The sequence below is a fragment of the Vipera berus genome (genome assembly GCF_964194415.1).
Source record: "Vipera berus genome assembly, chromosome: 2".
Lineage (NCBI taxonomy): Eukaryota > Metazoa > Chordata > Lepidosauria > Squamata > Viperidae > Vipera > Vipera berus.
The window spans coordinates 33,103,143-33,116,746 of NC_138203.1; the positions used below are offsets into that span (position 1 = coordinate 33,103,143).

Below are 13,604 nucleotides of genomic sequence, written 5' to 3' on the forward strand. Positions count from 1 at the left end.
CTATTTGTCAGGAATTGAGAGGGCCAGATGCCATGACCTTGGTTTTCTTAATGTTAAGTTTCAACCCAACTTTTGTACTCTCCTTCTTCACCCGCAACAAGAGGCTCTTTAGTTCTTCTTCACTTTCTGCCATTAGAGTGGTATCATCTGCATATCTTAGGTTGTTGATATTTCTCCCGGCAATCTTAATTTCAACTTTTGATTCATCTAGCCCTGACTTTCTCATGATGTGCTCTGCATATAAGTTAAATAGGCAGGGCGACAGTATACAGCCTTGCCAAACTCCTTTCCCAATTTTGAACCAATCAGTGGTTCTGTGTCCAGTTCTCACTGTTGCTTCTTGACCCGCATATAGGCTTCTCAAAGAGACAAATAAGATGGTCTGGTACTCCCATTTCTTTAAGAACTTGCCACAGTTTGTTGTGATCCACACAATCAAAGGCTTTAGAATAGTCAATGAAGCAGAAGAAGATGTTTTTCTGGAACTCCCTAGCTTTCTCCATGATCCAGCGTATGTTGGCAATTTGATCTCTAGTTCCTCTGCCTCTTCGAAATCCTGTCTGTACTTCTGGTAGTTCTCGATCCACATACTGCTGTAGTCTAGCTTGTAGGATTTTAAGCATAACTTTACTAGCATGTGAAATGAGTGCAATGGTGCGATAGTTTGAACATTCTTTGGCACTGCCTTTCTTTGGAATTGGAATGTAAACTGATCTTTTCCAATCCTGTGGCCACTCTTGTTTTCCAAATTTGCTGGCAAATTGAGTGTAGCACTTTTACTGCATCGTCTTTTAAGATTTTGAATAGCTCAGCTGGAATACTGTCACCTCCACTAGTTTTGTTGTTGCTCAGCTTTTCTAAGGCCCACTTCACTTCACATTCTAGGATGTCTGGCTTGAGGTCAGTGACCACCTCATTGTGATTATCAGGGACGTTAAGCTCATTCTAGTATAGTTCTTCTGTTTAATTTTGTCACCTCTTCTTAATCTCTTCTGCCTCTATTAGGTCCCTGCCATTTTGGTCCTTTATCATGCCCATTTTTGCATGAAACGTTCCCTTCATCTCTCCAATTTTCTTGAAGAGATCTCTAGTCCTCCCTATTCTATTGTTTTCTTCTATTTCTTTGCACTGTTCATTTAAGAAGGCATTCTTATCTCTTCTAGCTATTCTCTGGAATTGGGCGTATCTTTCTTTTTTTCCCTTGCCTTTCGCTTTCCTCCTGTCCTCAGCTATTTGCAAAGCTTCCTCAGACAGCCATTTTGCTTTCTTGCATTTCTTTTTCTTTGGGATGGTTTTGGATGCTACCTGTTGTACAATGTTGCGAACCTCTGTCCATACTTCTTCAGGCACTCTATCAGATCTAATTCCTTAAATCTATGTGTCACCTCTACTGTATATTCAACCGGGATATGATTTAATTCATACCTAAGTGGCCTAGTGCTTTTCCCTACTTTCTTCAGTTTAAGCCTAAACTTTGCAACGAGAAGCTCGTGGTCTGAGCCACAGTCAGCTCCTGGTCTTGTTTTTACTGACTGTATAGAGCTTCTCCATCTTTGGGTGCAGAGCACATAGTCAATCTGATTTCTGTGTTGACTGTCTGGTGATGTCCATGTGTAGAGCCGTCTCTTGGGTTGTTAGAAAAGAGTGTTTGCTATGACCATCGTATTCTCTTCACAAAATTCTATCAACCTGTGCCCTGCTTCATTTTGTACTCCAAGGCCAAACGTGCCTGTTATTCTGGTTATCTTTTGGCTTCCTACTTTAGCATTCCAATACCCCATGATGATAAGGACATCATTTTTTAGTGTTAGTTCTATAAGGTGCTGTAGGGCTTCACAGAACCGGTCAATTTCATCCTCTTCAGCACCGGTGGTTGGGGCATACACTTGGACTACTGTGATATTGAATGGTTTGCCTTGGATTCGAACTGAGATCATTCTGACATTTTGGGGATTGTATCCCAGTATTGCTTTTCCTACTCTTTTAGTGACTATGAAGGCTACTCCATTTCTTCTGAGGGATTCTTGCCCGCAGTAGTATACCTGATGGTCATCTGAATTAAATTCACCCATTCCTGTCCATTTTAGTTCACTGATTCCTAAGATGTTAATGTTCAGTCTTGTCATCTCTTGTTTGACCACGTCCAGCTTTCCTTGATTCATGGATCTTACATTCCAGGTTCCTATGGAAAAAAATCTTTACAGCATTGGACTTTCCTTTCACCACCAGATACATCCACAGCTGAGCGTCCTTTCGGCTTTGGCCCAGTCGCTTCATTCTTTCTGGCGCTACTAGTACTAGCCCTCTGCTCTTCCCCAGTAGCATACTGGACACCTTCCGAACTGAGGGGCTCATCTTCCAGTGTCATATTGTTTTGCCTTTTGGTACTGTCCATAGGGTTTTCATGGCAAAGATACTGGAGTGGGTTGCCATTTCCTTCTCCAGTGGACGACGTTTTGTCAGAACTCTCTGCTATGACCTGTCCGTCTTGGGTGGCCCTGCGCAGCATAGCTCATAGCTTCACTGAATTACGCAAGCCCCTTTGCCACAACAAGGCAGTAATCCATGAAGGGACAAATGGATGTAAGTTGATGTAATTTACATAATGTGCATTAATTATGTAATCAGGGTAGATATGCAATTTAAAAAAAAACCAACCATGTCAATTTGTATTACTGCCACTATACTAATGAAGTAAGTGATACAACTAGATTAGGTCAGTTATCTGGATTGCTTCAGAAATTGACTGCAAAATTAAAACCAACTCTTTGGAGTTGAAGTCCAGACCAAAAATTTGTCTGTTGCCACTAATAGATGCATACAATGAGGCTTTATTGTGATAAATATTCTAGATCTTATATAAGCTCCAATAACATCTCTGTCTTTGTGATTGATCAAGAGCTGCATCCACTACTGCATCTTTTAATAAAAAAGAATCCAGAAGTAGAGGTAGAAATGTTTACAGTCTTTCTTACTTACAGATGTATCCATTTCTGGAATTCTCTGGAAAGCCAGAGAGATCTTACAACTACCCTTGTCAGGAAACTATTAACCAATGTTAACAAGCATAATAACAATACATAATAAGCAATAATATTATTTCAGAGAAATTTTAATATTCAGAGACTACTTGCATGAAATCAGTAACACACAAAACAGTCCCAGGCCACAAGTTTACAGGTAAAGGGCAAATAAAAATGCATAATAAAAAGAAGAGGAAAAAGCAAACCTGATTTTAATTACAATTGTGAAAACATTATGTTCACTAACCTGCAATGTTATTCTGTTTTTAACCAGCAATCCTATTTTAATATCCATTAAGTTCAAGTCTTTTTCCAACTGTTGACTAGATCGGATATTGGTGACCACCTCTTCCCTTAGCCTTGTAACTTCTAGCTCTTCTTGAAAATCTAAATCACTCTGATCCATGAGATAAGCAAATTTGCGCAAGACATTCAAAGGAGGATTTGCAGAACTAGCTATAAATAAAGTGAACAAATTAAAAATTACAGCATTCATTTCTAAACAAACTGTACCTGGAAGTCAAAACACTTTTATTTAAAACATGATTTTATTTATTATTTTAAAAAAAGTTAAGCTGCCCAAAAGCTGGAGCTCTCTGGGCAGTTTATGATAAAGCATACTAAGAATATATAATCAGAGAAAAACCATATATAAAATTACATAAAACACAAAATAAAACACCATGTAATCTAGGCAACAGCATAGTGGATATTCAAAAACTAAAAGAATGTGAATTGAAATACAATTTAAAAGCCTGAGAAAACAGAAAAGTTTTCACCTGGCACCAAAATGATACTAATGTGGGTGTTAATTCAAGTCTCTGTGAGGAGGGAATTCTATAAATAGGGTGACATCAGAGAAAAAGCTCTTGCCGTTGTAGAAGTCCATCTCTCCTCTTTTGTTTAGGAGACCTGAGGGAAGGTCTCATTAGACAACCTTAAGTCTGGGTAGATACACATGGAAGAAAGTATTATAACTTGATCCTTAAGCCAGTTAGGGCTTTAAAAATTAAAAACAGTGTTTTGAATAACTGAGTATGAACAACTGTTGCAAGGTAGTCTCAGGTAGGTTTGCAGTTGGGAAATCAGCTGATGAATAAAAGGTGGTCCATGCTGTCAAGGCCACCTGAGTCTCTAGTGACAGTAATGGATCTAGGACCACTCCCAAACTGTGAACCTGCTTCTTTAGGGCATGTGCAGACCCCTCCAGGACAGACAAGACACCATTCTGCTGGAGAAATGCACTGTCTGTATCTTGTCTGAACTGAAAGTTTATTGGCCCTTATGCAATCCATTATCCTGATCACACAGCTTTTAGAACACCAACATCTTTATCGATATTAGATAAAGAGGAAAAGTAGAACTGGGAACAATCATTTTGTTATAATTATGGCATCCAATTCCTTTATATAGTGTATACTGAGAAAATATTATTCAGTACTTACTCAATGTTCTGTAATCTTCCCTAGCTTTGTTTGCTTTAAGGAATGCTTGAATTTTCACAATTTCTTCATTCTGAAAAAAAACCCATAATATATATGTTTACAATTGTTAGCTAGGTAATAAACTGGCTGCAAATATCTTTTGTAGTTCTCATGGTATATTACAGATAGTGTTCATAACAGTCTTATTAATTTTTTGTCTTTATTCTGTCCTATGATATAGGGATAATTTGTTGTAAGCAATTAACTATTAAACAGGAGAACAAAAAAGAGAAAAATCTTACATGATCTTTGAAATATTGTATCCGTTCTTTGTATGCTCTTCTTGCTAACCACATTCTGACCCATGACTGAAACTAAAAATTAAAGAATTTAGAAATATTTACATGATCAATATTTAAACAACATTTTTGTTTTTAGCAGAGTTATTTTTATTAGCATTTTATTTTTATTAGTTTGAATATGCCTGTGTTATATCTCACAGTAAGACGTGAATAAGAAATAGCTTCACTGCCCTTAAGCCAGTGCAAATTCTCTTCTTTCAAGCTCCAAGACCAATACATAGAGTTAATCACATTTGGCTTCAAATCTCAAATGAGATTTCCACAGTTCCATTTGCACAATTATACAAATTCCAAATGAAAAGCAGTCAGATGACTGGTTTCTATTTTTTAAAAGTAACTAACAGGCATAATTAAACTTGTTCTTGCCCAATTTGTCCAATCTTTCACATTTCATCAGTGACTTCATCCCATATGCTTCACTGGGCAACTACAAAGGTGTTACAAGCTGCAGAATACTTGTCACATTTACAATAGATTGTTTTTTAAAAGTAGTTGAAACAATTCAGATGTACACAATTAAAATACAGGAATTCAGAGAGATTTTAATGCCATAGGCACTGGACAACAGCAAGAATACATCATCCCGAAGTTAGCTTTATAATTCATTATATGCAAGATATTTTTACCTTGATAACTGAGGCAACATTTTTCTGCAACATCTGAAGTCTTTCCGTGTAATTTTTCTTTTGTTTATACCCTTTCCAAAATGCCTGTTTATTTAAAACACAAGATGTATTAGCAATATGGCTAATACTAAATTATTTCTAAACCTTCTCTAAGCTTATATTTATATTTATATTTATTTGATTTATATACCGCCCTTCTCCTGAAGGACTCAGGGCGGTGTACAGGACAATAAATATCGAAAATACAAGGTACAAAAGTTAAAAGAAAATTAAATAATTATGCCCAATGCAATAGATAATTAAAATCAATATTAAAACCCCAAACCCATCAGACCAGGCCGGCTTGTTCGAATAAATACGTTTTCAGATCACGGCGGAAGGAGCGAAGGTTGGGAGCCATCCAGAGCTCAACCGGTAAGCGGTTCCAAAGGTCTGGCGCGCCCACAGAGAACGCCCTCCCCCTGGGGGTCACCAGTCAACATTCTCTGACCAGTGGCACCCTGAGGAGGCCCTCTCTGTGGGAGCACACTGGACGAAGGGAAGTTGACGCTGGCAGCAGGTGCTCCCGTAGGTAAACCGGACCCATGCCATGTAGGGCTTTATAGGTCATCACCAGCACCTTGAATCTCACCCGGAGGGCAACTGGAAGCCAATGCAGCTCACGGAGCAGAGGTGTAACATGGGAGTATCGGGAGACCCCCAACACAACTCGTGCGGCTGCATTCTGCACCAGCTGAAGCCTCCGAGTGGTCCTCAAGGGCAGCCCCATGTAGAGAGCATTGCAGTAGTCTAAACGAGAGGTCACGAGCGCATGAGTGACCGTACGCAAGGCATCCCGGTCCAGATAGGGCCGCAACTGGCGCACCCGGTGAACCTGGGCGAAGGCCCCCCCTAGTCACAGCTCCTATATGATCTTCTAAGGAGAGCTGTGAATCTAGGAGGACACCCAAGTTGCGAGCCCTATCTACGGGGGGCAATAACTCACCCCCCCATAGCAAGAGGTGGAACAATCCGAATTTCCCGAGATGCCGGTACGCACAGCCACTGTCTTGTCAGGGTTGAGCCGAAGCCTGTTCCTCCCCATCCAGACCCGGATCGCCTCCAGGCAACGGGACATCACGTCGAGGGCATCACTGGGGTGGTTTGGGGTTGAAATGAAAAGCTGGGTATCATCAGCATACTGATGATACCCAACTCCAAAACCACGAATGATCTCACCCAGAGGCTTCATATAGATGTTGAACAGGAGAGGCGAGAGGACCGACCCCTGAGGAACTCCACAAACGAGAGGCCTCGAGGTCGACCTCTGTCCCCCTGCCACCGACTGCGAACATCCCAGAAGGTAGGAGAACCACTGAAATACAGTGCCTCCCACTCCCAACCCCCTGAGACGCCGCAGCAAGATACCATGGTCGATGGTATCAAAAGCCGCTGAGAGGTCTAATAGGACTAGGACAGAAGAACAACCCCTGTCCCGAGCCCGCCAGAGATCATTCACCAGAGCGACCAATGCCGTCTCCGTGCTGTGCCTGGGCCTGAAACCCAATTGGTACGGGTCCAGATAATCAGCTTCCTCCAGGAACAAAGGGAGCTTATGCGCCACCACGCTCTCAACAACCTTCGCAAGAAAGCAAAGGTTGGAGACCGGACGAAAGTTGTTTAATATAGCTGGGTCCAGGGCAGGCTTCTTAAGGAGGGGTCTCACCACCGCCTCCTTCAGGGCGGCGGGAAAACTACCCTCACTCAAGAAAGCAGTTATCACTGCCTGGATCCAGCCTCGTGTCCCATCCCGAGCCGCATAAACCAGCCAGGAGGGGCACGGGTCCAATAAACACATGGTGGAGCTCAGCTTAGCAAAATTGCCATACTTTTTGTTCTTTAACTTGCAAATTTCAGAATGGATATTTTTTTCTTTTTCAGATAAAAACCTATATTGCACTCTTAGAAGGGATACAGAAGTCTACTACTATTAAAATGTGATAGCAAACATGTTTTCCAACAATCATTTATAGTAAGCTTTATTTAAGTTTTCTACTTCATTATTCCAAATGGAAAAAATCTTCCAAAATTGGCCAGAAAAACATATGCTGCAATGATTGTTTTTCAGTTGCCACACAATGAATGTCACAGAATATATGTCACACTGCAAAAACAGTAAGTATCTCTTTTTGGCAAGGCAAGTTTAGGGACTAAAGATGGTTGTTAGATATCTTATCTTCACAGGATAAGATCCTTGATTTAATTATTGAAAACAGAACTTTAATTGTAGCCATTAATTGTACATTTACAAGAAAACCTTATCTGTACTGACTTGTTGGAGTGTTAGAAAACATAAAGAGGGAACACAGGCACTGTATTTGTTAATACTCCTCATTATATTATTATCCACCTAATACTAGACGCATACTACCTGTATTTTTATCACTGATGGCTCCTGGGCTTGGAGGTATGCTTTTCTTTCTTTATATTTTTTTCTGACTAAAAATCCCTTTGCTTTAGCTTGCAGCTGAATTATCAGGTCCTCATTTGCAAACCATAATTGTTCCCTATTATAATTTGATGTGATCTCACTGACAATTTTCTACAAGAAAAAGATAATGTTAAGGAGACAGTCAAAACATAAAAAACTTGACAAAATCCACATTGTTTCAGCAGTTAACTACACTATACCTTCCACCCAACGTGACCAAATTTATATAGACTATATTATATAGACTATTATTTAGCTTCTTCTTTGGAATATTTTTCAAAATAAGCATTTGTGAATATTAAATAAAAACTGTTAAATATGTGGTGGTTATAATTATTTTCATTTTGATCTTTGTAACCCACAGTAACTGACTGATTATATTTATATTCTGCTTTTCAGAGGCTCCAGGTGCTATACGTAACACTCCCTCCTCCTCTTTTTCCCTACCCCAAAATTCCTATAGTTGGGTGGTCTGACACTAAATCACCAACCCAAAGTACAGTAATCAAGTAAGTTTCTGAAGCTGAGGGGGAGCTAGAACTTGAGTTACCCCATTGCTATACCAACAACTACTGCATCACCGTGACGCTCTTTTTTCCTGAGAATGCCTATGGCAATAACAGAATTTTTTTATTTGATCATTATTCTCAAAATATAACATGCACCAAGAATTAAAGATTAACATAGTAACATAAAATAGAAATCTTACTTCGAATCCTATGGAAAGTGAAAGAACCTATATACTAACACATCATTCTATTTGTACATTTCATCCTTTGATCATTCCAGTATTTGCCAACACTCCCTCTGCTTTTTATCCCTAGTAACTATTTTGTCTACAACATCTTACCTGAATCTCTTCCCCAGTGAGCCAGGATGTTTTGGGAGTAATTCCTTCAGGGGGAGTACATGTACCCTCTTCACTTTCTTCATTGAAATAATAATCATAGCTATCTTGAATTAAAAACTTGATCCATGGGCCTTCATCGGGTTCTAAGCACGTTGGAAGCAATATTTTATTGGTTACATGTTGCTGAAACATGTAAATGTATTTTAAGTCTCTATCTTATACTTTAAGAAAAATACACAATGTATAAAATCTTTTTCTTGGCACAAAAACTCAACCCACTCCATAAATTGATAAGACAGAATGAAGAATTAGGTCTCCCATTAGAAAAATTGGGAGTAAGGTCTCTGTTAACCAATAGTATGTTACAAAGTTTCCACAAAGGGCCTTCTGAGGGAAGAGATAAATGTACAAAGCATCGATAGAGGCTTTTTTATTACCATCCAATAACAAAACTAATAAGGCATTTCTGTGTATGTATCTGCATGGATCCATACATATTCTTTCTGTCATTCTTTCTGCAAGTGCAAAAGAATTTACCTCAAAGGTGCTAAACGCATTTCACTTAGCCTCACAGCTCATGCATACTGGTTTGTATTTTTGCTTTCTACTACTTGTCCCTGATGTTTCAGGGGAAGTAAATCAGTCACAGAAACAGGATGTTGGGCTTGGTGACTCACTGATTGATCCAATAATACAGTTCCTGTTTTTTAAACAGCAAGAAATGTTTCTCCACCATAGGATCATCATTCAAATACCTCGCGTAGAAAGAACGCAAATGTATGCAATTTGTGGGCAATAACACAGAAATGAAAATGGGTAGGAACAAATATATTATAGAATACAAAGGCAGAGTGAGCCTTTCTGAAAGATAGTTCAGATAGGAACAACTCCAGAGTCATATAGAAAATCTCTTTAATTTTCAGCTAAATCAGGACTTTAATGGAACAAATTATTTTGAATTACCATTTGGCACTGATTAAATCAAAGCATCCAGAAAAGCTTCAATAAATATTTTGAGTCATACTCCAGGACTCAACTTGTTTCAAGGCCAGCAAATACATGATCTATCTTCAACAAATGTTTAATGAAATATTTACAGAAGTAGAGTGCTGGGGTATCTCAGGAACATTATATATTTCCTGTGCTGTGTAAAATGGCACAAACAACAATACCTTTAGTTTTTAAACTCTTAGCTTCCTGCAAATGTTCATAGTAGATTTCAGCACATTCTGGAACAGCTTTCAGACTGAAATTAGGCGACTGTAAAATTGTGATGATTGTTGCAGAATCACCTTTTTCTAAACACTGGTTTATCATACATATTCCAACAGCCACTAAGGAGTAGAATCAATGAAGTATTAGTATTGTACATTTCCTATAATATCTTATACGAAGAATAGGCTATCTGCAATTTTTTGCTTTCTGCACTCCCCCATCCCTGTATTAAAGGTTGTCTGTCTTTTTAAAGAGAAAAGCAATAATATTAAGTTATAGGTGGTCCTTGATTTATGGTGACAATTGGGATCAAAATTCCATTGCTAAGTGATGCAGTTGTAAAGGGCTATGGCAATTCCTACAGTAATAGTCATTGTTAAATGAATCCTATGTGTGTTAGAAAGAGGCACCTTCCTGCTGACTTCCTATAAACAAAGTCAGTGGGGAAACTGGTAGAACGTTGAAAGGCTGAAACTCACAGACAGGTAAGTGGCTGCTGTGGGTGGAGGAGGAAGCAAGGGAATGCATAGGAGTACGGGGAGGATCAGGAAGAGTAAGAGGGGGGCAGGGCATGGCAAAGGTTGAAAAGGATGCACAAAAGCAACATTACAGATTAATATAGGATGGTGGTACAGTTGACTTTCTACTCCAATTCATGTCAACCAATCAGAAAGTTCAATTTACACATTAGTTTCAAAGACTAATTTTATTTTATTATAAATCTAATTTTAACATATAAAATTAAATGGGAACATGTTTTGTGCACGAATGCGTAGACATGTATATGAATGTACTGAAGCATTTATTAATGACTGTGAAAGTCTGGGTGATAAATTGCCATGGAACTGTATATAACACTGAAATGACCCCTGAACAAAGATCTTTGGCCAAATTTATAGTATAAACTAGGTATATGCAAGGCAAAGACAGGGCCTGTGACAAAAGCTATATTTAGTTTATATTAATATACATTATAATTAAATACAGTTAATGCAATTACTTTCCAAGTATTTAACTGTTCTGCCCTTCTGTTATATTAAACATTCAAGGTAACACATTACAATTCAGGGTAACTATTGAAGGGGTTCTGGGGAATGCATCCAAGATTTTCAAGTGACTACGTTCAGTCCTATGCCGTTAAGTTTGACATTTCTGAACTACACATTTAGAAGCACCATATGGTACACAGCCTTTCATGAACTCATTCCAGAATGTAGGTAACAAAGCAGTATTTAATATTCCTTCACACACTGAAAAGAGAATTAATCAAGATAAGGGATTCTCTCCAGATTCTTCCCAGATGTGCTGGTTTTCTAGATGAAGCAATAATTGTCAAGAGGAGGGAGGGAGGGAAGTTGGAACCTTGAAATTCCTCATTCTTCTGTTCTAAAGTAATGTAAGATACTGAGAAGACTCTATAGCTTGCTTCAGCCTAAGAGTTTCTCCTCTTAGATTTGAGAGACTCAAATTTTGGCAACTTATTTTTCATTTTTAATGTTGGGTTTGGTATTTATTCTTTTTCCTCCCCACTCAAGAAATCCTATTAATTTCTGATGACCATTTTATATGATTGCATAGAAAAAGCTTGAGATACAAAGTATTTACAGATTGTTTACATTCCAGAGTGTAACATCTTAGGAGTGCATTTGGCCTGGAACATTCGGAACAATGCTCCCAAAGAATATAAATATTTAGTTTCAAAGTCCATGGCTTCATTTTTCAGGAAAGAATAGAGGAATGAATTCCTGTCTTAAGGTATTACAAAAAGTATTTGTATCTTTATTGCTTATCACCTTTTAACACAAAGAACACGGATATATCACCACATGTAAACTGGCATATTTTAAAAATACAAATAACTTCGACTTTTTCCCCCCAACTATGCTTAATGCACATAATACCATGCTTTCTGTATCTAGATTGTAACAATCTAGACAAGCACCAGTGAAAGGCAAAAACAGAAGCCTGTATCTGGTCCAACTACGCAAGACGCGGCTGTCTAAGAGAATTGTAGCCTTTGGTCATCATCAAATTATCATTTAAATTTTTGCAGCCCAGATGCAGTCCACTTAACAACAATTTGCATTTCTCATATTATGATATGATTTAAAGCCATTCTGTGAAGCTTTTCAGAATTATCATAGCAAATATTTTGTTAATTATATGATTTCAGGTAATCAATTAATTCACTTACAAATAAAAGGTGGTTTCCTTCAATATATGCAGCACTGTAATGAACTGAATGACATCAGTGCTAAATATAATAAGCATTTTAATTAATGCTGAGCAAGATTCATAACAGGTATTTGCCTGTTTAATAGGGAACTGTGACAAACATCTACATACTCAGCAAGTTCCCAGCAAAACATTTATTTTTGTTCAGCTCTCAACTAATCAGTAATATACTTGAGACCTTAAAGACCAATTTTTAGTTCCTTTTTATTTATTTAATACTCTTTTCTAAAGACCCATTTGATTATGGCTATCAAATCTTGGCTGCAAAATCCTGAAGATCAACTAGATAGTAGACAAAAAAAAACAACCCACAAAGTTTTCTATATCTTTTTGTTCTCATCTGATATTTATCCAGATCCTGTCCTAAAGTGGCCAAATACATGTCTATGAAAAATCCTTAAGTTTAAAATGCAAAATGATCTTTCCAAACACATTCTGTAGCAACTGGTGGTGAGAACCACACATAGCTTGTAGGGTGTATATAGCCATAATGACTATTAGTCACTGATTGCCTAATTCTCAAATTTAGGAGGTCATTGAAGTGAAATTGTGAAATCATTTTAGAAGCTCACATCTGTTACAAGATGTTGCACATTAAGTACTATTCTTTCAACAGTCAAGTTTCCAAAATACGTTCCAAGATAGAAGATTAATTTGAGAAGGCATGCTGAAGTCAATAATAAATCTAGTATAGTGACTGCAAAAGATGCAGGACTTAATATAATGATTCCAATGAGTTCTCACATTTTGATGCCTCTTCCAAGTTTCTGTTAGCATCATCAATTCCATTTTGTATTTCATTTAGCCAAAGCATGGATGAATCATCATGAGATTCCTGGTTAAAACAAAGATAAACCTAAACATTACAATTTCTGAAAACTGAAGTCAACCAAAATATCCCAAGATTATTAAACTATTCTAAAAAGGGGCTACTGGTATGAATTTGTCTTATGAAAATTAAAGGCCTGATAAGGATTAATGGCATAGGGAGGCCTCTTTTCCCTTTCCTTCCCAGAATACCATTAATTCTCAACACAACTTACCTTGAATTATCTCTATTGTACAGAATGTCTAGAACAGTGGTGGCGAACCTATGGCACATGTGACAGAGGTGGCACTCAGAGCCCTCTCTGTGGGCATGAGCACCGTTGCCCCAGCCCTGCCTCCCCCCGCAGCTCCCTACTCACCAGGAGCCCCCCAGAGGAGAATCGCACCCGGACATGGCCTGCACGGAGCAGCGCAGCCAAGGACATGGCAGCTGGGCAGACTCCGCCCTCATGCCCCATCGTGTGCAGATGATGCTGCGGCACGCAGGTGGAGGGCATGGCTGCCGTGACGCTGTTGGGCCACCTGGGCGATTTGCTGCAATGGGCTGTGGAGATGGTGGATGACCCTGTGG

The 13,604-nt window shown here is 38.6% G+C and overlaps 1 protein-coding gene across 2 annotated transcripts in view; it reads right to left on the bottom strand.

Annotated features, from left to right (window-relative positions):
- The window catches only part of IQGAP2 (IQ motif containing GTPase activating protein 2), a 139,590-nt gene that overhangs the window by 25,585 nt on the left and 100,401 nt on the right, over positions 1–13,604 (bottom strand). For both annotated transcript variants that reach the window (XM_081318729.1, XM_081318728.1), the window contains 8 exons: positions 12,950–13,040; positions 9,928–10,089; positions 8,756–8,898; positions 7,846–8,016; positions 5,436–5,519; positions 4,750–4,821; positions 4,469–4,538; positions 3,271–3,479 (listed from right to left, as the gene is read on the bottom strand). In XM_081318729.1, the coding sequence (XP_081174855.1) occupies positions 3,271–3,479; positions 4,469–4,538; positions 4,750–4,821; positions 5,436–5,519; positions 7,846–8,016; positions 8,756–8,898; positions 9,928–10,089; positions 12,950–13,040 (1,002 nt within the window). The remainder of the gene's footprint in view (positions 1–3,270; positions 3,480–4,468; positions 4,539–4,749; positions 4,822–5,435; positions 5,520–7,845; positions 8,017–8,755; positions 8,899–9,927; positions 10,090–12,949; positions 13,041–13,604) is intronic.